Source organism: Neolamprologus multifasciatus, chromosome 13, assembly GCF_963576455.1.
Source record: "Neolamprologus multifasciatus chromosome 13, fNeoMul1.2, whole genome shotgun sequence".
Classification (NCBI taxonomy): Eukaryota; Metazoa; Chordata; class Actinopteri; order Cichliformes; family Cichlidae; genus Neolamprologus; species Neolamprologus multifasciatus.
Genome location: NC_140451.1, coordinates 26696638 through 26721850, shown reverse-complemented (window position 1 = coordinate 26721850; position 25213 = coordinate 26696638). Strand labels below are relative to the sequence as shown.

At 38.8% G+C, this 25213-nt stretch overlaps 3 protein-coding genes across 5 annotated transcripts in view; 2 read left to right on the top strand and 1 right to left on the bottom strand.

The window, feature by feature from the left end:
* The window catches only part of kcnq5a (potassium voltage-gated channel, KQT-like subfamily, member 5a), a 130233-nt gene extending 126100 nt beyond the window's left edge, over positions 1-4133 (top strand). For all 3 annotated transcript variants that reach the window (XM_085183261.1, XM_085183260.1, XM_085183262.1), the window contains one exon: positions 202-4133. In XM_085183261.1, the coding sequence (XP_085039387.1) occupies positions 202-1287 (1086 nt within the window). In that variant the 3' untranslated portion in view covers positions 1288-4133. The remainder of the gene's footprint in view (positions 1-201) is intronic.
* Positions 4134-4786: 653 nt separating this feature from the next.
* On the top strand, positions 4787-18596 carry ddx43 (DEAD (Asp-Glu-Ala-Asp) box polypeptide 43). The gene is made up of 17 exons (XM_085183263.1): positions 4787-5156; positions 5359-5414; positions 7005-7122; positions 8428-8595; positions 8920-9001; positions 10191-10350; positions 14357-14475; positions 14640-14750; positions 14840-14981; positions 15923-16023; positions 16229-16316; positions 17024-17151; positions 17284-17393; positions 17567-17705; positions 17785-17872; positions 18063-18224; positions 18336-18596. The coding sequence occupies exons 1-16, from the start codon at positions 4844-4846 to the stop codon at positions 18207-18209; spliced, it is 2070 nt and encodes a 689-aa protein (XP_085039389.1). The 5' UTR covers positions 4787-4843; the 3' UTR covers positions 18210-18224; positions 18336-18596.
* On the bottom strand, positions 15520-24752 carry cgasa (cyclic GMP-AMP synthase a). The gene is made up of 5 exons (XM_085183264.1): positions 23811-24752; positions 23512-23725; positions 23073-23330; positions 22494-22593; positions 15520-21063 (listed from the first exon to the last, which is right to left on the bottom strand). Exons 1-5 carry the CDS (start codon positions 24750-24752, stop codon positions 20718-20720), a joined length of 1860 nt encoding a protein of 619 aa, XP_085039390.1. The 3' UTR covers positions 15520-20717.
* Positions 24753-25213: the final 461 nt, after the last annotated feature.

The following is a 25213-nucleotide window of genomic DNA, read 5'->3' as shown; positions in this document are numbered from 1 at the left end:
AACACAGAATGCATGTAAAATGCATTCATAAACTTTTATTACCTCACATTGTTGGTGAGTTGTTTGGGCTCTTGACCAATACCTGTGAAATTTTGCTTTTAACAGTATCAATTTATCTGTATTGGAAACCCCCAGAAAATTTACAGAATAGTATTAAGCTCTTTCAGCCTCGGTTCTTATTCTCTTTTCTTTTGTGCCTAGGTAACTTCCATTGAATCAAAGCTGGACTCTTTGCTGGATATTTACCGCCAAGTCCTACAGAAAGGCCCCTCAGCACTCACCCTCTCCTCCCTCCCCCTGTTTGAGCTGGAGAACCAGCATCATAACTCGGACTACCCGACCTCAATCATTGGCAGGGACCTTCCCTCCCATCAGGGAGGTGAGCCTGTTGGAAGCGGAGGACACAACAGTGGCGGCATGCGTCGTTCTCTCAATCCCAACCCGAGAGGCTTGCGGCTCATACTGGCACCAGCTGATGATGACGCTCCTCCGGACTCAGCCCCTCCATCCTATCCACCATCCACAGCCTCGCTCTCCCCATCACCTCTGCTGCCCCCTGATAGCCCTTATCCAACTTTGGTCACCACCAATGGTACCCCGAAAAAAGCACACTTCCCTGATCTGCCGCCCCCACCTTCCTCGACGGGGAATTTCACTCTTCAACTCCCCCCTATGGTACACCCCTCTCACCTCCGATGCCCTGCTGACCCGATCTCAGATGATCTGACAGATGGAGTGGCAGTGGACGAGGAAAGCTCTGGCCCCTCTGTTGTTGTAGGATGCGGTGTGGATTCTGACCAAGAAGGTGACAACGAGGCAGCGTTTGGCCAGGGAACGGTTCAGCTGCGGGAGAAGCCTGGCTTGAAATCTGAGGGGGTCTGGAGGAGGCACATGAGCCTTGAGGTGAAGCCCTTGCTGCTTCTCTCTTCGAGCCCAGATGGGAGGGCTTCAGACTGGGAAGGTGGTCTTGGGAAGTCGATCTCTGTGCAGAACCTCAGTCAACCTTTGACCAACCGTGCCCCTGGTCTCTCCTCTGCACTCAACAACAGCAGCAGCAGCAATGGTAGTGAACGCAGCACTGCCCATGATGATCTTAACAACTGGGATGATACAGAACTCTTTATTAGAGAGTGCAAACTACAAACATCAGAGGAACATTTCGACTTCCTGTCACAGGGACCTGGAAGCAGCACCTCAGACCTTTTAAAGACTGTGGAGGAGGCTGCACCTCACCCAAAAGGAAAGTCCGAGTTTCTCAGTCAGTCCTCACACATACAGCTGGCATAACCACACTTACTGACAGACACACATTTCCATACTGTATGTAAACACCACTGTGGGTGAAGCCACTTTTTAAAATATTTTTACAGGGCAGTAAACAGATTATGTTGCAAGTTTTACAAATAAATCCTTTCTATATGAACAATGTTTTGATATTTTGTCTAACACTTTTATTCCCAGTTGCATACACACTTTTCATAGGGTACTAAAATTACTACAGCCTATACAGTAAATGAATGTACACGTATGTATGCAAGTGGCCATACTCATGTAAGACAAAATATACAATCAATACACAAAAATGAAAATAACCTTACTGGAAAAACAATATTTTGATTTTATACAAAAATGACCAAGTTTTTCATATTTACTATCATAAATTAAAGAAAAAGATGCTTAATTTGAAGAGGAATGAAGGGGAATCTTAGAAGGAATCCTAATTTTATTTCTAGATCCAGACTTGTTGGAAAAGCTGTAGATGCAAATCAAATAATGGGGCGCATTGTGAGAAAAGGTTACTGTCCAACAATTTTACATTTTTAATGAGTCTTACTCAGCCTGCAAACCCAATTTGGAGTCTAACTTTTCACTTTACAAATTAAAGGATAATGGAAGAAGAATGCTGAATAAATGTCTCACAGCCAGAACTACTTGCAAGGTACAGAGTAGCTTAAGATCAAAGAAATCACTCTAACTCATTGGTCAGCTTCTACGCACGTGGTGAAACCAGCAATCACATGTACATGTACATGCACATCCGCCGAACTCTTTCACACTCTGACAGTTGTGACCATTAACAATTACTACTACTACTCTAAGAAAGGCCAACATGACAAAGAGCTGAGACTGACTAAGAACTTTTCTTGGAAGAAGCAGAGAGTCACTCACTCTGCTAGTTCACTGTCTGTCTTTGGCAACTTAAAATTTCATCTTTTACTTACTCTATGCTTTCATACATATCACTACATGGACAGTTTGAAAAACAAAATATAAATAAAGGAAATAAAGGGTGAGGCCTGGTGTGAGAGAAACAGCTGAAGTATAAAAACTTAAAGGTTGAACCAGGGTTGCATGTGTGCAGACTACAGAAATCTCATTTTCTTCATTTCCTACAATTGCTGAAGTGTTTGTTAATGTTGATGTGGTTGGATGGTTGGTCTAATCTGTCAGCAAACTGTAACTACAGCAGCAGACCTAATGGGAAGAAATGTCCTATCAGCACTGACTTAAAACAAGTGTTGGAATTTCTCCCACTTGGTTTGGATAGTAGCCCAGTAAGTTGGATGCAGCTGTTTTGAATATTGAACTGTGGTAGACTTTTAAGTGGGCTTTCTCAGCCAAGCATGAGATGCTGCATGTCTAAGCTGTAATTCAAAAGTGCTCATGCATTTCCTGGTGACTCAGACCTCCATCTGCATGTCAAAATAATGTTTACTCCAAACTTTTAACAAAATGGTACGAACAAAGTCTGCCTACATGATCAATATTATTTGAACTAATTTCATAGAAGTTAAAACCTGTTTTGCTACTTATGTGGATAACCCACTTACTATTTCATGACAAAACTACAACATTTAAAGGCCATTTGTCGTGATCAAACTAGAAAAACCTCATTGATATTTTCTGTGACTTCTCTGATGAAGACTGATCTTAGATTGAGATTATATGTGGCTTATATAAGGACTCTTTTCACCAGGATGTTGGTACGCACTTCATCCTCACTCACCTCAGTCCTAATTAGAATATTTAACCATTCTGGGTTTTATTGTCACTATCTCGAAAATGACTAAAGTGGACCGTTTATATTATGGTACATTTAATCTTTAAGGAGATGTAGAGGCTTATATGTTTTCAGTGTTAGATTTTTGAAAAACTGGTGTTTTGAAAGTGTCTTAATAAACAGTGTTTGTATTGCTGCCTTTCTTTCTTTTAGATAGGTTGACTGGTGTTTAAATGAGAATTATGCACAAAAACTATGTCAGCCGTCTTCATTTTTGTTAGTCATTTTGATTTGTTTTGTATGTTGTCACAGAAGTCTTAAAATGTATTGTTTGTGCTATTCGTGTCCTTTTATTCATCTGTTTTTCCTGTTATATCCCCAGAGAGTTAAGTGCATTTCTTAGAAAATTAACATCCTGTAAAAGAATATAGCGAGTATTATCTTCTGACAAATGACAACTGCTAACATTTGTAGACTGATTTTAAAGTGTTTTATAGACCATGCAGAAGTTGTTCTGGTATGATAAAATATATTGTCATCATGAAAGCACAGTGTGTTTCTGTTGAGATTGACCTGGAAATGTGACATTGTAGTTTATGCTTATGTAATATTGACATAGATTTGAGTTGTAGCTATTGATTGAGCTTTGTTAAAAATGAGAACAGGCCAAATCCATAAGTAACAATGAAGCAAGACACCAAACACAGATGGGACAACCTTAAAAACTGCAATTGTTGCCCTCCCTTCCCAAAGAAAACATGCCTATTTTTGCTGTCTGTATATTGCTTGAGAATCCTCCTATTATTTTTTTCTTCTTCACGGAGCTATAAAGGCCTAGTTTGCCTACAGACTATGCATATTGTATAGTTGAAGTCAAACTCCTGCTTTTCAGTTGGGCATCCAGTTCACTTAAGTTATGTCGCCTTGGTCACAGACTTTATATGGCTTTGATGGCTAATAATACCATTTCTGTATTGCTTGAACGATAATTTATTACACAACTGGCCTTAAAGCTTGATAATGTTAACTTTATTATTTCTTTGAAATTAATTTATTAAAGTGCACACTATGTTCTCTGGATGAGAAATGCAAAGAATTTTATTATTCATTAATAAAGTACAGGTTATCTGAACTTTTTTGTTTTTGTGTCTTTTTTGGTGGAAATTCTTAATTTTATTTATTTGTTAATTAATAAGAAGACAAAGGAACATTGCGTTTTGAGACTAAGAAATATATAGCCTTCAACTCTCTAAACCATAGGTGTCAAACTCTGGCCCGCGGGCCAAATTTGGCCCGCAGCCTAATTACATTTGGCCCGCGAAGCCATACGAAATTACTATTAGAGCTGACCTACTGGTATTATACAGCTAATATATATATTGTTTAGTATTAAGCTTTGCTTGTTCCATATTCAGTTTTCCAGCAAAACTTATTTGAGTCCATAAGAAAAGATTCATTCTTATATCTGGAGGAAGATTTTTTTTTTTTTCAATAAATATTAACGTTAGCCCGCGACTTTGTTCCAGTTTTGAATTTTGGCCCACTGTGTACTTGAGTTTGACACCCCTGCTCTAAACGGTAGGGTAATTAACAAATGGATATTTCTTAGGCATTTATTTACATTAAATTAAATGTATACACTTTTTTTTATCTGAAATTTCACAATTTTCTATGCAATTTAAGCCACGTCTGATGTAAATTTATGAAAATTTACTAGAGTTTTAGAAAAACTAACTTTTCGGGAAGGACGTTAACGCGGCGCCGGTCCGCGAATTCACTGTTCGACCGTTAATTGAGCTTACTGAAATAGTGCGTAGGTAGCTGTGGGTAGCCAAGCTTAAAATGTCTGATTGGGAGGATGAGTACGACCAGGACGGAGTTGCTATCTACAAACCTGCTACAAAACCGGCTCCGGCCGATTGGAAATTTTCATGTAATGACCGTCAAAGGGAAAATGTTGTTTTCGGTGTGAAAAATGGAACCAAATTTGGAGCCCCAAGGGAGATGAGAGCTAATCGTAGCGGCCCGGGTCCCGAGGTCAACAAGTGGGGAGGTGATCGTGGAGGCCCCGGACGACAGACGACGTTTAATAAAGAAGAGTCTTCCCGGCCTCTGACTATCACAGTGGAAACTACTTCAATTGGAAGAGTAATAGGTACGTTGTCAGAATTAATGCAGAGATGAAATTTACAATAACAAGTCTTTCACAGTCTTAGCGAAACTGCATTTAGTTGTGTTGTTAGCGTTAGCTTAGATTTGATGGGTCCGCGTGAAGAAGCTGTGTAGGTGATGAGGTTGGCCTATATCAGGGTTTTTTGCAGGTTTAGACTCTAAAACACATTTTATTCTGTTAAAAGGTCGTGGAGGAGCCACAATCCGTGAACTTCAAGAGAGCTCTGGTGCAAGAATTAAGGCAAGTTGGTTGATGTTGTGTTAAACTAGTACAACAAATCATGGGAAATCACAGTTTAGAAGTAAAAAACAAAAACTGCTTGAACTTTTAATTTGTTTAGATATGGTTATTTAACTTGGACTTGATAATGCCCTGATGACAATAAACACAATTTTGAGCCTTGAATGGATTCTCATCAACTTATCTTTTTCCTTCACCCCCTTTCCACTCTGTCCTCTCCCCTTTTCAAATTCTTATGAATTCATTGTATCACATTTGGGTGTTTGGGTGTTGGGAGAGGTGTTAGGGCAAACAATGCTGTGCCTGGACAACAATGCGTTTCCTCTTTCAGTCTTAGGGGGCAGCTATTTCCTAAGAAATTCCTTTGTGGTGCTAAATCAAAGTCCCTTCTAAAACTGAACACCCGATTTAAGAAGCAAAGCACACACTCGAAACTTATGTAAAAATTGGGCTAATCTCAGGTTTATCAGCCTATTCTCAACATGTTCGCTAACAAGCTCAAATTCGGCATAAGCTTGAGCAAAATGTCAGCATGCTCAGAGTGAACTGCTGAAATATAGATTTGTCAACCTTTTCCTGAGGTTTTCTTTAAATGGGTTTACCTGATTTGGGAAAGGAACAAGAAAGCAGACTGAGGGAATATTGTAGTTGCCAACTTCCACCTACCAGTTTATGTGTGGTGGGCCCATACCTGTAAAATCCATTACAATCCAATAAAGTTCTGCCATAAATTGGGAAAACATGTACATTTTTTTTTGTTTGTTCATTTTTAACTGTTAAAAAAATGATCATTCTACTTTATTATTTCGGTTACACGCCTAAAAGATTTAGATTTCCATTGATATTATTAGCTGATATTGGCTATTTACCAGTCTGTTGCTATCTGCATTATGAAGGCCAGTAAATCAAAACATTTTAGAAAAGACAGGAGAAATGCCCTTCAACCATGTTATCAGTGATGTTTCATAGTTTGTCCACCAGAGGGTACTGTGCATCTTCTCTGTTAGTAATGATCAACAACCAGCTGATTCAAGCAGAGTGTAAACAAGTAGATGAATGATATTCAGGGAAATATGTCATGGCTCTGAAAGGTGGGGAAAGGCATTTTAAATGGCCAAATATCGGTAAAGTGGTCTTAAAAATTGTATTATGATCAGGGTGTAGTGTGTGTGTGTGTGTGTGTGTGTGTGTGTGTGTGTGTGGTGTTCAGAACTGCAATATATTTTAAAATGTTCTTAATATTTTGTCCCCCATGTGTATTTTCAAGTGTTAGAAACACTTATAATCTGACAGCATGAAGTTTAAAATGCCATCAAAGTTGCTATCCAATGGTAACTTCTGGTACTGACTGTAAATGATAAAAGATATCGTTTTTAGCTCTGTTTCTAAAAGGCTTGAACACAAAATATATTGAAAACCTATTGGGAAGATGAGTCAAAATTGTAGTATTTTTAGAACAAGAGCGAAAAGTTTAAAATCCCGCAGCCAAATTGACTAAAAATGTGAATATCAGAACTAATTCAGTGCACAGGAAATATGTAAGACGTTATCCTTATGCCCTCTTTGTTACTATTGTGTTTGTGTTTTCAGATAAACAAGGGAGGTTATGAAGGTGAGGTAGTAATTTTTGGGTCCACTGCAGCACAGCAGAAGGCCAAAGAGATGATCGAAGACTTGGTGGCAGAGGGCAACTCCCAATATTGTAATGGTGTGAAATTTATTCATTTTAATTTCTTTTCTTTTAGAAAATGATGATGTTTTCAAAACAATTTTCCTTGGGATTCTTGGTTAATATTTTTTCCACTAACATTTTCTTTAATTCACCAAAAAAGGGAATTGTTTTTATTACAAATACTATATAATATACTTTTTTTTTTTTATTGTAAATTAGAGCCATTTTAAGTTAATACAGTGGACAAGAATTTGTTTTGCTTTCTGTCTGACCCAACCTTTATATTTCTGAGATTAACATAAATCTGAATATCTCCTTCACAGCATTTAATTCCACCTTTATTTTGCTCATAGTGAGAGTTGTACCTAAATAAGAAGCCTGTGTCAGTTGAAGCAAGATGTTTATACCTGAGCTTTTGTCCCAAAGGATTGCTACATAAGGTTCTGACTTTTGCTGATGCGTAGTTGTATCACATTTCATTACTACACTGCATTTAATTCAATTCAGTTTTATTTATACAGCGCCAAATCACAACAACAGTCACCTAAAGGCGCTTTACATTGTAAGGTAGACCCTACAATACTACATACAAAAAATCATATGACCCCCTATGAGCAAGCACTTTGGTGACATTGGGAAGGAAAACTCCCTTTTAACAGGAAGAAACCTCTGGCTTGACTCCAAACTTCCTCACAGTGTTACTAGAGGCCAAGTTAATGCCATCCAGAGTAAGAATCTGGTTAGATACCATATCTCTAAGATTTTCAGGGCTGAGTACAATAACCTCAGTTTTATCTGAATTTAAAAGCAGAAAATTAGAGGCCATTCAGGTCTGTGTGTCTTTAAGACATTCCTGCAGTTTAACTAATTGGTGTGTGTGTTATCTGGCTTCATGGATAAAATGTAAAGTGAAAATGTTTGCAATGTCTTCTGATGATACTGCCTAAGGGAAGCATTTATTATGTAAACAGAATTGGTCCTAGCACTGAACCCTGTAGAACTCCATAATTAACCTTAGTGTGTGAAGAAGACTCTCCATTTAGATGAATAAATTGGAGTCTATTAGACCTGTAATACCTGCAGCATGCTCTAATCATTCTAATAGAATATTATGGTCAACAGTAATGAACGCTGCACTGAGGTCTAGCAGGACAAGCACAGAGATGAGTCCACTGTCAGAGGCCATAACAAGATCACTTGTAACTTTCACTAAAGCTGTTTCTGTGCTGTGATGGGCAAATAAGCCAATCCTCTGCAGATGATCTGTTAACTGTTTGAAATGAATGATATGAATTTTTGATTCTTAGTGAATGACTATGAAAATATGGATTTTCTTCTCAGGTTCTCGCAGAGGACAAGAGTATGGAGGAAGATGTGGAGGAGAAAAGAATGGCTCTGTCTGGTCTACTGCTGAATTGCAGGCTGCAAATGTTGTCCAGGACCGTCCATCCATAGACTGGGACGCCATCCGGGAGAACAAGGAGAAGTATAAGGAGCTCAAGTGGAAGGGTAAGTGATCATATTTGTCAAAAGGGCACATGACTTCCTATTCAAAACTATTTAGCTATTGATATAGCTTAATTTAGCATTATTGTAGAATAATTGATTAAAAATTAAAGCGTGCGCTAAAGTTAAAGACTTCAAGTTAAAGACTTTTGTTTTTTTGGTGTTGGGGATGGAAATTGTGAACCCCATGCACATGTGCCATACCTATAAAATGGCTAAAATCTTACAGTTTATTAATGCTAAGTTACCCTCAAATATGTAAACTTAAATTTGCAAATATAACTATCCAAAGCTAAACTTATTTTGTGATATTTTCGCTTTCTTCAGACATCCCACCTATCAAAAAGAAGTTTTACACTGAGGCACCGAGTGTGGCCGTGCTTACAGCAGAGGAAGTTGGTGAATGGAGGTAAATCTTAGTGGTTCTTGGTCATATGCCCATGTACTTCCATATGACAGGGTTTTACATGTATAAACAAAATTTAAGCCAGTTCAGAAAGGAAGATCTCCTCTGTGCTTTCCGTGATGTTATAACACCAGCCATAAAAGCCTTAAGGTATTGTTGTCAACATGGAAACCTAAGTTTGTGAATGTGATAACTCAATTTATACCAGAAGTCTTTCTACTAAAATCTTGAGTATCTCAGTGACCTTGACCTTAAGGTCAGAGGTTAGGTTTTCTGAAAATCTTATGAATGCCGTAACTTGAGAACAAAGCTCATTTCTGCTGCTTGTATCCATGATCTCGTTCTTTTGGTCAATATCCAGAGCTCGTGACCATAGGTGAGGGTAGGTACGGTAGATCGACCAGCAAATCGAGAGCTTTGCTTTTACACTTAGGTTTCTCTTCACCGTAACAGACAGCGTTTGCATCACTGAAGCCATCTGGTCAGCACCAATCCGTCTGATCCCCGGCTCCGCTCGCTCATGAGCAAGGCCCCGAGATTAACAGATCTGTGGCATTTCTCAACAACAGTGCTCCACCTGGTGGCAGGTGGCTCCATAAAATTTAAGACTCAACAATTTACCAGCATTTGGGCATCAATTAAAATGTTGACAATTACATTAAATGACTAGTACGTCTGGTAGCCACTGGTGACATTAGCAACGATTAGTTGACTACTCGCGCACATCCGTAGTTCAAATATAGACGGACAGTCTCAAAGTGGTTGGATTTTTCATCCAAAAACTGCTGTAACATTACTTTTGTTGGACTGTTTTTCCTCAGCAAGAATGGTATGTGGTGGGTTTATCTAAATAACTACTTTTTAGAACTCTGCTCTCTGGCTTTATGGGTTGTGCCTGTGATCATTCTCTTTCTAAAGTCTGCCCTTGATTGAGTGGAGTCTCCCACTCTGACTTTCTTGGCATTTTTATATTTGGTACATTTTGAATGTCTGTGCTTTTATACTAATGGCATAAATTTGACACTGACAATTGATCACCTTTTAAAAGAGGATTGGAAAAAAATACACAGTTATTGTAATGTTTCTGATATTTAACCTGGAACCAAACACATGGTATTCATCTGCGTTTAGCATGGTACTTGGTACTTTAGCTTTGAATCTGTTTTCATGTTTGTTTACACCTTTTCCTCAGGAAGGAGAACAACGATATCTTTGTGGATGACCTGAACGAGGAAGAAGAGAAACGGCAAATTCCCAATCCCTGTCGCACATTTCTTGAGGCCTTTGAGCTTTATCCAGAGATCATGGAAAACATTGACCGGGTTGGCTTCACCAAACCAACCCCCATCCAGGTAGGATTGTGGCACCATAGCAGTTTTTTTTTTTTTTTTTTTTTGGCTAAACTGATAAAAAACAAACAAACATAGTTTAAATTAAACTTATTAATAAGTTGTAATGATAAATATTTTGAATGTGCCAAATAAGATGAATCTGAATTAGCACAAATCTCTCTGTCTCTCTCAGATGTGTGTAAAACCAAATATTTTAGTTTGTAAACCAGGGAGATTCTTTACCTTGTATGTTGTGTAAATGTGTTGTAGGTGGGTTTGGGAACAAAAACTTTCAAATCTGTTAGTGTGTGTGTTGCAATGACAGATGCACCTGTAGTGACCTGCCCTGTTTCTACTGTGGGCAAATCCAGTGTTTGACTTGAGTGTCAGCTTTAACAGGAACTCAGCCTATTTTATTATACTTTCTTGGAACTGAGCCAGTAACTGTTGTAGTCTTCCCAAGAAGCAGAACTGAAAATCAGTTGTAGGTGGCATCATGTGTGGTTTTCTTTTCTTTTTGTTTTTTTAAGAAAGTGGGGGGAAAAAAAACCCTAATTGCATTATTTCTCTCCGCACACACACAATACTGCTTTCATTGAGTTCCTTGATCTAATCTTTTCATTTTTAAAGGTTTTCACTGTGTTAAACATAATTCTAAGTTTTACTTCCAGTTTCTCACTAACTGAAGTTGCTATATAATAGGGCTGCCACGATTAGTCAACTATCAAAATCGTTGACGACTAATTTAATAGTCGACGCATCGTTTGAAGCTTTCTAAGATCTTGAAAGACGCAGGAATAAGTAAATGGTAAATGGCCTGCATTTGTATAGCACTTTACTAGTCCCTAAGGACCCCAAAGCGCTTTACACTTGCATTCAGTCATCCACCCATTCACACACACATTCACACACTGGTGATGGCAAGCTACATTGTAGCCACAGCCACCCTGGGGCGCACTGACAGAGGCGAGGCTGCCGGACACTGGCGCCACCGGGCTCTCTGACCACCACCAGTAGGCAACGGGTGAAGTGTCTTGCCCAAGGACACAACGACCAAGACTGTCCGAGCTGAACTGCCAACTCTTGAGCCACGATCGCCCCAGTAGGATAGTAGGATTTTAGACTGAAACAGAAGATGGCAGCCATGCATGTACAAGGATGGCAGCTGACCCTAAACGCCAAAGAAGAAGCAGTCTCCAGTATCGTAGCTGTGTCCAAATTCAGGGGCTGCATCCTTCGTAGGCCGCATTAAAAGGCCAATTACGTGACAGCGATGTGATGAAGGCTGTCCAAATTCAAAGACTCTTCAAAATGACAAATGCGTCCTACTTTTCCCCAGATTTCAAAGACGGATCGGGTGTATCCTTTGTGGCCCAGCTCATCCCAGAATTAATAACGCAGCTCATCCAATTCCAGTTTCCAGCGATGGCGGCAGCTACTTAGTTTTAATATTACCCTTTCTGGGTCACAAAATAAACGTAAGATATTTTCAGGCGAGAATGTAGTTGTGTAAACTTCAAATGTCTGTTCAATCTATCAAGACATCGCATATTTGCAAAAGTCCTCCGACATTTTCGGAGACAAGCTGACCGGGAGGTCAAGGCTCACTAGTGCCGGCAAGAACAGCCAACTCCCGGCACATTGTTTTCAGACCCCCGCGGTCTTTCGCTACTCAGGTTAAACATGATATATAAGTCACTCGGATAACTTAAAAATGAGTAAATTCGTTTGGCTCAGATTAAAGTTATAGTTTTTACACAGTTGAATAAACATCAAACCGAAAACTGATTAAACAGAAGTGTGAGATGTTAGAGAATTTACTCCAGTGTACTGTTATATTTGAGCGAGCAAGGAGCAGAGGACTGAGTTTATTAAACTCCACTGAAACAATCTGCAAATTTCATTAAAAGTTTAAACTATCATCTTGTCTTTGCTTTTAGTTAGCACATACCCTAAACACTTAAAGCTGTATGCTTTTTTTTTTTTGTGTGTGTGTCCTGTCTGGCACTGTAGCAATCAGAATTATTGTCTAAAGGCCAAATGCCCAACAGATTAACTTTCCCAAGTGGGCCTTTTGCTATACTGGTCCACTTGATTGTCATAGTTTATTTGATCTTTATTAGTTATTTTTATTCTAAGTTATTGTAATCAGGCAAGACTGGACTCGGGGACGGGAAAGAAAAACAAGAAGAAAAGTTCAGAAGAAAGTTAACAGAAGGAGAGGGAAAGAAAAAGGAGAAAAGAGAGAGAGAGAGAAAAGACAATGAAAATCTGCTTCATCACCCTTTTTTTTCCTCTTTTCCTGGATCACCTGTTGAGGAAAAAAAAAAAAAGAAAACAAGCAGAAGAAGACTAGAGCAATACAATAAACAACATCATGATGATCTATGGGAATATAACAGTAAATACTAAATATTAAACATTATTGTGCAGCACGTAAGATCTACAGCGCACAGTGTGCTTTAAGGTAGGAGCCAAAAAGGGTGTTGTGTGTGTGTGTGTGTGTGTGTGTGTGTGTGTGTGTGTGTGTGTGTGTGTGTGTGTGTGTGTGTGTGCGTGTGTGTGCGTGTCTGTGCGTGTGTGTGTGTGTGTGTGTGTGTGTGTGTGAGCACCCGTGTGTACACCTATGAGCATGAACGCGCTTGTTTTTAAAAGGTTCCTACATGTAATGATCTGTTAGAGGGTGTGGGGCGCCATAGCCCCGTCCTCCAGGGCATGAAGCAGGTATGGAGGAGATCAAAACTCCAGACATCCGGAGGCCCTCAGAAATGTTTAGCTTGTTGTTTCAAGGTCATATCTTTAATTGTAAGTTAAATCTGCATTTGTAAAATCAACCAGTGGTGACTAGAGAATCCCGTGTAGGTTGTTACTTGTTTTGGAACAGACAATATTTGGATTTTTAATCAAAATTTAAAGAAACGATTCATAAACATAAATAATGAGAGGTTTTGACATTACCCTGCTTCTCACATGCCTGAAGCATCCTTCAGTGACTGAGCACCTAATGTATGATAAGATAAGATTTCAATTATCCAAACATGGGGAAATTTGTGTATTACCACAGCTCGGGTACATGTAGCAGAACGAAAGCAACAAAGAGTATACCGCGATAAAATAAACAAAATGTAATTACAGTGAGCTCTGTCATGCTGGATTTCATTTTTATTACAACGGAAGCTGTACGGAATGGAAATGAGCAAGTAGCTGGGAGGGCAGCAGAAATAGAGAGCAAGCCACTGAGCCAGTAACTGTTTAATAAAAGGATAAACACCGAACGCACTAGAGACTGATTTCGTTATCTGTTCTCATCCACCACAGGTGATTCAGTTTAATTTTATTTACAGTATCAGGGTAAAGTCCTTGCAGTGGCACAGACAGAAACTCAATCTTACCCTACCAGTAAGCACTGGGCAAGATGAGCTATAAATAATTTTATTAACAGTAATTAAACATTTCCCGCCCTTCACACTGAACCTACACCATAGAAGCCTGGAGTACTTTCTTTTCATACTTGGGTTACATCAGAATTCATGATGGTATGCTGCATAGGGAAATGAAACACCATCTCTCTTTCAAAGTTGAACTTTCATTTCCAGATTTAACTTTCATTTCACAGTAGGAATCTGGTCAGATTGAAAGCAGTTTCACTATTTATAGCTCCACACTGTACAACAATGTAAGTACAAGCCTACTGGCATGATATTGCAGTAATGACAAGTACATACTTGCTTCAATATGTTCTTGGAGTTTTTTTCAGTTGCAGAATAAACAGTTTGTCTCTTCAACAAGAGGTTTCTAACATGCGACTAACCTAAACATATATTTTAAAACGTATCATTTTTTTTATATATATCATAAAAAAAATTGTTTTTGTTCTTGCATAGTCTCCATATAAAAGATTTTGGGTAATCTATATTTATTTATTTTATTTCTCACATGCTAACATTAAAGTTAGTAAGTCTTATACCAGATGTGGAGTTATATATGATGATGACTTTTTAAAATATAATTTTTAATATTTCTTCAGTCTCAAGCGTGGCCAGTGCTACTGAGTGGCGAGGACCTGATAGCCATCGCTCAGACTGGAACAGGAAAAACACTGGCCTACCTGCTGCCGGGGTTCATCCACATGGATGGGCAGCCTGTGTGAGTGTAGAAAAACCTTATTTTTAGCACAATCTGAGTGTAACTGGCGCCAAGTTCTCAAATAATAGATAGTGCTGTTTTGTTCAATTCCTTTCAGAAAAGGATACCTACAATAATTTTGCCTCTTCCTCTATTAAATCTTTGTCTTTTTGTCCTTTGAGTAGACCTAGAGCTGAGCGGGATGGTCCAGGCATGTTAGTGCTAACTCCTACCAGAGAGCTTGCCCTGCAGATTGAAGCAGAGTGCAACAAGTACCGCTATAAGGGTTACAAAAGGTCATACGTCACTAAAAATAAATTAAAATCAATGATCATGTGATGTAGAGAGGGCATGATAATGACTTTTCTTTCTGCATCTCTCTCAGTATCTGTATCTATGGTGGAGGTGATAGGAGAGGCCAGATCAACCTAGTGAAGAATGGCGTGGACATTGTGATTGCTACACCCGGCCGTCTCAATGACCTACAGATGAATGAGCTCATCAACCTCCGCTCCATAACCTACTTGGTCAGCTCTTTATGTCTATGCATGTTTGCTTTCCTCAAAGCTTGTGTTGGTCCACTGTGTAGGAAAAAAAGCCCATGAAAGTGTTCTTGTAGCATTTGACAGGAAGCCTAATTAAATGCGTAAACAATAGGTGTAGCAATATCTGCTCACTTAACCCTGCAGGTCATAACAAGGATCCACATCTAAAACTAAATCTAAAATTACCAATGTGTTTTAACTTTTCTAATCTGCAGCCAGCGAAAGGATTATCAAATTAAGAAGGTAAACTCAGAGCCGTTTGTATGCAGATAAACTGCTGATTGTGAAATTTGATTGATTTCTCATAGACTTAAAGTATCCCTTACTAGTAGGCATACTTGCACATAGAATGGATGGATTTATATTATAATGTATAGGTTGCTAGTAATTTGTGCCATAGTCTTATAGATTAAACTAGCAGTGTACACCAGCGGTCCCCAACCCCCGGGCCTCGGACCGGTACCGGGCCGTGAGAGTTGAGGCTCAGGTGTGAAATGTATGGTTTTCAGGGTTTTTATCGGTTTTCAGCATTATTTTGTTATCGTTTTTATCGTTAACTCGGTTTTCCTGGGTCTTTTCACGTGTGTTATGAATAAATCTTCTTTTTTTTGGTACCGGTACTAGTTTTATTTTGTTGTATTTATCCGCGACACCTTAAAGGCCGGTCCGTGAAAATATTGTCGGGCATAAACCGGTCCGTGGCGCAAAAAAGGTTGGGGACCGCTGGTGTACACCATAATCAACCAGGCTTTTTTTGGGCCCGGAAAATTATACTTGTATACTTGAGGCTTGTAAACATGTAATCTACTGGCTGCTGACACATGGTGCACAGTAGGTGGGTTTTATTTTGTATATTTGGCGTACTCGTGTTGTGTGGGGTGAAAACGAGATGCGCTGTCTTTAGTAACTACTCTTTTAAAAAGGTGCTGGACGAGGCTGACCGTATGTTAGATATGGGCTTTGAACCCCAAATTATGAAGATTCTTCTGGACATCCGTCCAGATCGACAGACTGTCATGACCAGGTATAAACAATTTGCCATCAGTTAATGATGAAACTGACCACATGAACACACAACACATCCAATTCAGGAACAAGTGCATTTAAATGGTTGACTTTAAACATGAAAACCATCAAGTATTGGTTGGTGTTCATCCAGAGTTGTAGAATATAATGTATGTATGGAAATTAAAACAAGCTTTCTATGCCCGTTATTTCTCATGTTTCAGTGCAACTTGGCCCACAGGTGTGAGACGACTGGCCAAATCCTACCTAAAGAATCCCATGATGGTTTATGTGGGCACCCTGGACTTGGCTGTAAGTAGAAATGAATCCAATCAGTGCTTTAAATGTCTTGACTATTTTTTTTTTTCTATGTTGTCCCACCATAATCACGGTCGTCAAATATAAGTTTATTTATATGGCACATTTACAACAGCTCATCCTTCACAAACTAAAATGCAATTGAAATAAGTAAAATGCACAACAATGATGAAATAAAAATATAAAAGGCAATACAAACAACAATGACTAAGACTGGTAAAACAAAATGCTTGGGTCAACGTGTGCTAAAAACAGTCATAAAAATGTATCCTCAGTAAAGATTTACAATGTTCCAGGGTTTGTGCAGCTCTAATATTTAGAGGCAGACTATTCCAGAGTCTGGGACCTACCATGGAGAAGCCTCTGTTGCCACAGGATTTAAGTTTAGACCGTGGAATGGTTAACATTAGTTTTGAACTGGACCTCATGGTTCTTTCTGGAGTATAAATAAACACAGCTAGGATAGGTAAGAAGGATGAATTAACAACAATCAAACTACTGTATTTCACATGGTTGTTTAGTGACTTAAAAACTAAAAGTTAGCTGGGTACTGGAGAGATGGTTTCTGTCTGACTTTTGCATGTCTGACAGTTGAGAATTTGTTGATTTATTCTTGGCAGACATGTTATTTACTTAGTTCTAAATAGCGTATGCCCGTTTGGATCCTGTTTACATGCTTCCTGTGTTTCTATTCTTTTAAGGCTGTTAACACGGTGCAGCAAACGGTGCTGATTGTTCGCGAAGAGGAGAAAAAGTCATATCTGTTTGACTTCATCGGAAACATGCAACCGGAGGAAAAAGTAATAATCTTTGTTGGCAAGAAGCTTGCGTAAGTGCGGAGTTGGTTCATAGTTGTGGCTGTTCACCACTGTTACAGTTGGATAAACACACATCAGCATTGGTACCCACTTTAATCGCGTGTCCTTTGTGTTTGCTTGTTTCCATTTTTGTTCAACATCAGAGTTGATGACCTGTCCAGTGATATGTGCCTTCAAGGTTTGGCTGTGCAGAGTCTCCATGGTGACCGTGAACAGTGTGACCGTGAAGAAGCTCTCAGGGACTTTAAAAACGGTATGTAACGTGAAGGGAAAAGTGCTTTGAAAAATAGTCTGCATGGCACTAGCAGAGAAAATGGAAACGCATTTTTGTGTGTAGCTGGTGGTCTTATTTTAAACTAAAGACTACCACAACCAAAGGCTGTTGGATCGAAGTTATCACAGAATAAGTGTTGTATCTTTTTCCAGGTCGAGTTCGTATCCTCGTGGCCACAGATTTGGCATCTCGAGGGCTGGATGTCCATGACGTAACACACGTCTTCAACTTTGACTTCCCACGTAACATCGAGGAATACGTTCATCGTGTAGGTCGCACTGGCAGAGCAGGGTAAGAGAGTGTGCGTGCAGACTTTACTGCCAGGCTGTGCTTGTGCTAGGTTGTGATGTTGATGCATGTTTCGTTTCAGACGTTCAGGTGCTGCTGTGACCCTGGTGACAAGAGAGAACTGGAGAATGGCACCTGAGCTAATTCCCATCATGGAGCGAGCAGGACAGGTTGGCAAAAACATATTTTGCGTTGACATAAATACACTTTTGATTGAGTAGACTTTTTTTTCAAAATGTAACATAATTCCTGAGAATTCTGTGCATGTGTACTTATGTTATAATACAGCTGACAAACTGATAGTCTTAATACAAAATAATTACAAGTATATAATCATAAATAAAATGAATCCTTTTGCAGGATATCCCAGAGGAGCTGTTGCTTATGGCAGAAAGGTATCAAAAGCACAAGAAAGAGAAGGAAATGTCCAATCCAAGGGGAGGACAGGGGCGAGGAGGAGGGAGAAGAAATGGTGGAACAGACCGTGGCCAAAACTGGGGGTTCTAATACAGAGCTGTCCATGTAAGTTTTCCCGCCATGTTCCTCCACCTTACTCTGACAGGAATTAACAGTCAAATTACTGTATTTCACATGGTTATGAGAATGTTCATTTTCTTATCCCTTTCTCCACAGGCTGGAGCAAGGTCTCAATCTACCTGTGTTATTTCTTTTTAATGTGCATTTCAGTTCTTTATTTTCTGTTATTGAAAGGTTTGTTTGCTGGATTATATCTATGATCATTTGGCAACTTGCACCTAATTGTTTTCTTCTCTTAAAAGAATTTAAAATGCACATTTTTCTCTGCCATAAACTTATTAGTCTGTTATCATTCACAATATTTTGTGTTATCTCTTGCTTGTGGAAAGTTTAATAAATTGTTATCTTAAAAAGAAATGACATGTTGTGCCTTAATTATTGGCTTGTTCCTTTAAAAAATAACCATAGAATTGTGGTAATAATTGAATCTACTTTTTTAATTGCCTATATTATTGGTCAGAAATTACATGGACACTGTTGGGGTAAATGCTCATAATTTTGGGGGTGGGGGGGGATAATAATATGGAAAAAGAGAAAAGTCAGGTCTTTTGGAAAAAAATATATTGTCAAACAGGAAGTGATGGTTTGCGTTAAGCTCAACAGCTTGTCTGCATCACTTGCTCAAGATGTTTAGTCTGCTGACCGCATCGGTTTACTTGGAGATCTGATTTATAAGAAAATCTAAGCACAAACACTGCTGTTCATTCCTATAAAAATGTGTATTTCAAAACTTAATGAGTCAGCTATGTTATGCGAGTCTGATGGCTAAATCTAAAATAGAAGTGCAAAAACTGAGCCTGTCAGCACTTGTTGTTAGCAAGCTGAAAAATTGTGCGTTTATTGTCCTCAATCACTACGTTTTTTTCTGCCCTGTGAGCAGACTTGGGTTTCCTGTTCACACACCTTCAGTCAGTGTGAAAAAACTGCTGAGATGATGGGAACTTTGACTCATCTGCAATGAGTGGAAACAAGTACCGTAATTGTCGGGCTATAAGCCGCTACTTTTTGCACAAGCTTTGAACCCTGCGGCTTTTAGTCAGGTGCGGCTTTTCTATGGATTGTCCATGATTTTTGTCATATCGTAAGACTATTTGTTTTGTTTGTTCCACTGTTGTACGGCACTACGTTGCCTGGCGGAAGGGCATGTGATCAGATACACAGTATCGGGGTTCAAGAGTGGTATGTTGGTCACATGTCCATCCGCCAGGCAACATAGTGCCGTACAAGTAGCGCGAAAAACAAACTTCAAAGTAGCGCTACGCGTTCTGCGGGAGGCGTGGATGATGAGCGGCGATAAACTTGCGAAAAGCAAGTTATGCTCAACTCCACCGGTGGAATCTGACAGCGTGGAAAAGTGTGGAAACATCCATGATCACCAACGGATTTCGAAGGGCTGACTTTTCTTCTTGTTAAAGCCGTGTCACTGCACCTGAGCCTAAAAGGTAGTCCGAATCTATTTTTCTGGTGTGCTGTAGGTTATTGTTATGTACTACATTTGTTACTCATTTATGAAGCACAGTACATGTTTTGGTACTTGTAATTACCGCTACTTGTACATATACAAGTAGCGGTACCACTTGTTATGCAAATATGTACCCATAACCTGTTTTTCAAAATATTAATAAAAGGGGTGTGTCTCCAAACAGCCATCTCTTTCCTGACAATTCCCTTTGTGCATATTCTCTTACATATGATAAGTCAACATTGAAACACCTGCGGCTTTTAGTCAGGTGCGGCTAATGTATGTACAAAACAGGATTTTCCCCTGATTTTAGCTTGTGCGGCTAATATTCAGGTGCGCTTTGTAGTCCGGGAAATACGGTATATGCTGAATTCTGCTTTGCTTTGCAGATTGTGTTGGCTGCTGCATGAGATGCTGTGGTGTGTATGGATGCTGACTATCTCAGCCCCAGTTAAGATGCCATTCTAAGGTATATATTTTTACAAATAAGAGGTATCGTCTGGCTTCACAATAAAGTAAAAGTCAGTTAACAAAGCTTACAAATGTAATGTGTTTTTAATATGTAAGCTATTAATCAGCAAATGACATCACCTTTTCATTGACCATATAAAGCGATACATTTAAGGATTCAGTCAGAATATAATAAAGAAACATGTAATAAGAAAAGGATATTAGTACTTGTGTTATTGTTCTCCTAAATCTCAATTTTACGATTAACATTTCTTACAAATGGGTTGCAAACTAGAAAACAACAAAATCGCATCAAAACTCAAAGCTGCAAATTAAAGTTTCAACTGTACAGATATGATAAGGGGAAATAAGATAACTAAAACTAAAGCAATGAAATTGGTAAAACAAATTGTATTTGCATAGTTGCTGGATTGCCTGTGCTTATTTGAGGCATTGTAAACACAATGGGACTTCCCAAAAAGTTGATTCTGTTTATTTGGATGCAGCATTTGATTGCGCATGCATCAAGACACTATAGGACAAGACACTATCCAGATGTGCATTAATTAATTTCCATTTTTAAGTTGTTCCCTAAAAATAGGAAAGCCGTTCAGACGTTCCTCCCTGATAGCATCGGACAGACCTTTGCAAACTCTAATACCAGAGAACAGGTTCTGACTTGGAATGAAAAAGTTGCATAGTTGACCATTTTCCAAGTAATCTTCAAAGTCCTGCAGGAGCACCTGGAAACAGTCGCTCAGGTCTGAGACTCTCCACTTGTTGTCATCAGTTCGCAAGCAACAGGCATGTAAGAGTGTAGTTTTGGCATGATAAGAGCAAAACTTGTCAAATGAAGAGTTCCTTTCCTTCAGCAGATGTAGCAGGTGCTTTAGGAGTTTTAGACAGGACTTCCTGTGTACAAGGAGAAAGATACAGAGATTTTTGGGACCTTGGATAATTAAACTTTCACAACATGACATTAGGTAAGAAATCCTTAAACATATCAAACATTTTCTTCAGTCTGCTTACTTTCTTGAGTTGAGAGATAGGTATATGTGCATAGAAATGGATGGATATAAGTGTCTAGAGATGGAGATATAGGGGTGTGTTTGTGTTTAATATAGAGCTGCAATGATTCATCCAGTAATTGAATAATAAAACAAAATCTTTGCTTCGATGCTTTGTTTAACACATGACTCTGCGCACCCTTATCATCATGGAAATGCGGGCATGTCAGCTGCATTTGTGACAAAAAGAAACGTATTTAGGAGCAGCGAACGACTACAGAGTCTGCCAACACTAAACCTATGAGGCCTGGCTTTTTCAACAAAAGCATCGATAACACAAAAAGCTGCAATGATGATGACGCTGGCAAAGTTTAACATGAATCTGCAGTAAGCCTCCAGAAGTTTTATTAAAACATGCAGACAAACTGTTAACTTAGCCTGATATCATGTTTAAATTATACAGCTTAATGAAGGCTGCCGACAGCCGTACATGAAACCGATACCTGCAGCAAGCAAAGGGGGGACACGAGGTTTACTAGACCAGATTAATTTCAGGGCTTTCGCAACATTTATCAGATTGAAGGTGAAATGATATAAAATGATGTGTTAATTAAATTGCATTAATATTTGAGAATATAAAGAAACGCTTTTTCACAAGCCAATAAAAATGTACATGGGCCAATAAAACTCTGGACACTGAATTATTATTACTATTAAGTAACACCTGCACCATTATAACGTTTGTTTTCAGCAACACAGAAAGTATGCATCAAACTTTCCATCAACTATGGAATGCTGATATTCTCGCTTTTCTTGATTGCAGCCCCCACATTCTCCTTTAAAGGCCTACAGATACAAACTCACTCTTTGCTTGACCTCTCACACTTAAAACACACAGGCACACACAGATGCACAAAAATCCGGAAACATGAACGCACAACAAATCTACCTCGTCAAGGAGATAAAACTCGTACTTGAAAGTATTTATATATTTTTGCATTTAAGAAAATGCTTTCTTTAAAACATTTAATTTAATATGGTGCATAAATACAATGACAGGGTTTCGTTCTTTCTGTTGTTGTTGTTGTTGTTTTTTTAACAGATTTCAAAACATTGCAATTTCTAAAATGGAAACTAATTAGCAGTTCATTTTGAAAGACCTGTTTTCGCTTTTAAATGTCTATTATTGCTCATTAATAAGACACATAGTTATCCGATTAATGGACTCATGTACCAAACACCAACAAACCAAATGGTTGGATGAATAATTTTTTTGCCATTGTGTTCATTTTCTACCAGAAAGCAATAATTTGGTAATAAGCATGTTGTTCTAACCTGCAGCAGTTTTCTCCACTTTGTTCACAGCAAGTCTTCTTTGATCCATGATTTTTCAGGATGGCCTTCTCAATGTGAGAGAATGAAACTCTCCAAACATCTGTATGTTAGACATGACAGAAGAGAACAGGGAAATTTTAAGCTTTTTATACCATCATGAAAATTGCACATTTTGAACTGTAGTAACATTGGTCAAGTGTTAAAGGGGATTTCTGCTTCAGTGGGAAACCTACACCGTAGCTACATTATGACTGCCAAACCCTCTGAAACCCTATGCCATTACTTTAGATATAACCCTTTCATAAATCCTGTTGACTACATTTTATTTACCAATGTAAGCAACGGTAATACACATGAAAACGCACAGAAACATTCAAAATGACTTTTTGGCACAACACTGACAACAATGTCAGCCACAAACATTCTAACCAGGATTCAGTTGTCTTATAATACTGTGTCCTTTCTCACTTCTACTGCAGTTAACAAAAACTTTATCTATTTCGTTCAGTGGCTCACAATCCCATTATGATTAGTTTTTTGTTTTGTTTTTATTCACTAATTGAGAGAGGTTAAACTTACCTTTATTACGGACACCATCATTTTCCACTGTACCCTTGCCCTCATATTTTGGGACCAGATAATATGGCTCTCGCTTGTAATATTGCTTAACTTTATGCCCGAGCCAGCACTCTATTTTAAGGCCTTCGGTTGTGAAAGGCGGCCAGCTTGATTTAACCATAAGGCAGAGAACAACATCCAGCGAAATAGGGACTGATTGTACACATGTGGTCAGGGTCACTGCTGGACAGCCTTTTTTCTTCTTGTCCACCGTCCATTCTGAAAGAACAAACAAAACCTAACTCCAGACATTCTATGGTACTGGATACGTTACAATATAGAAGGCATTGATAAATAAGCATGTTAAATTAAAGGTCTTGTCAAATTGAATTCTTCCTCAGGCCCTCTTTTACTATAAAATTGAAATTTCACTAAAACTAACTTGAACTTTGATACTCACCAGTAAAATTCTTGACACATTTCTTCACTTCTTCCCTGAACTCATTGAGCATCTTGGTAGCAGATAAAATGCCATTTTCTAGAAATCTTTCCAGATTCTTCTGGCCACGTTTTAATTCCACACTGTAAAATGCGCCATCATTTCCAAATCGTTCAAGTTTCACCCGATCAACCAAGATGGGCAGCATGACGTCAAATTCATCAGGATTACAAATCTGTGCAACATACAAGTCATACATCAGATTGGACCACAAATCCTGTCCTGAGTTAATTGCGGAAACTCAGAGTGTAAAACCTTACCTTTAGATTTTCATAGTAGCTTCCTGTTTTTAGGGGTTCTTGTACGTCATTAAAGCTTAATGTATTTTGTTTTAAATGATTGATTATATTTTGTATTATCGCATTTATGACTTCTGCTGCGTTTGCTTTGTCAATCATCTTAATTTTCATTTTTTTCAGAGTTTCCTTAAGGATATAATCTGTTGAAGCTTTTTCTTCGGTCATGTCTTTCCTTTTTAAGTCCTGAGATTTTCCTGGTGCAACCTTTGTATCCTGCACAGCAGATTGTACTTCTACTTTTGGCTCGGCACCACGGGCTTTTGCTGGTGGTGATTTGGCTTTGCCAGAACATATTTCGGTTTTTGTGGTCTGTTCTGAAGCCTCTCTTGTATTCTTTGGAATCTGTTGCTCTGCCTTTGGTATCTTCTCAAAATATTGCTCATTTTGCATCTTTGCATTACGTTGTTCTCTTAATTTTGGCTTGGTGCCACAGGCTTTTGCTTTGACACTGTCCACAGAATCCTCTGTAGGATCTTTTAGCTGTATCTCCGTCATTTCTGATGGTTTGGCCTTCCTAACACGTGGGGTTTTTTTTCTGGTACCCTCTGGAGTCTCTGGCTTTACTTCCTCTTCAAATCCTTGTGATTTTGTCCTGTCAGAACATCTTTTTGTTCTTGTGGCTTTTGGAATTTCCTTTGTCTCCAGTTTCTCCAGTGGAAGTTGTTTTGTCGACTTGGTCCTGGTAGCAAAAGTTCTCTCCGCTCTGCTGTGTTGAGATTCTCCTCTGGTACTGTCAGAAGGAAACTTTTCTTCAGCATCGTTTGGATTTTTCTGCTCTGCTTTCTTTGGTTTCTGTTTCGTTTTATTTTCACTCTGCTTCCCTTCTGTTAAATCAGGAGAACTTACTTTAGTGCGCTCAGCGTCAAGACCGTTTAGCTTGCGCGGTTTCCCTCTCCCAGCCATGACAGTGTAAAGTGAAACTTGTCTGGCAAGATTAATCCTTAGTGTGTCCTTTTATTGTATGAGAACACACCCCTTTACTTTGCCACACCCTGCCCTTATGTTGATTCAGCCTTTGGCGTATTATAACTCACCGGATGTAAACTTTTCTGCAGGTCCTATTGCATGTAGTCCTCACGTACGCTATGCTGTGTGTATTGTGTAATAGCACAATCAGTCAGTGAGAGCTGGGCTTATTACTTCCTGGATGATTGCTATTGGCCATAGGGTGAGGCTATAGCCTTCTAAGGTGCTGACTGTGCCTGCAATTTTATAAACTCGATCTTTGTTTGAAATTCTTATTAGTTTCTCTTTTATTTCTATATCAATAGCTACATCTTGTGGATAGAAATGTGTATTGCAGATATTATGTGTCATATTTTAAGAATCTTAAACTTCAACACAACTGTTGCTCTCACAGCTTT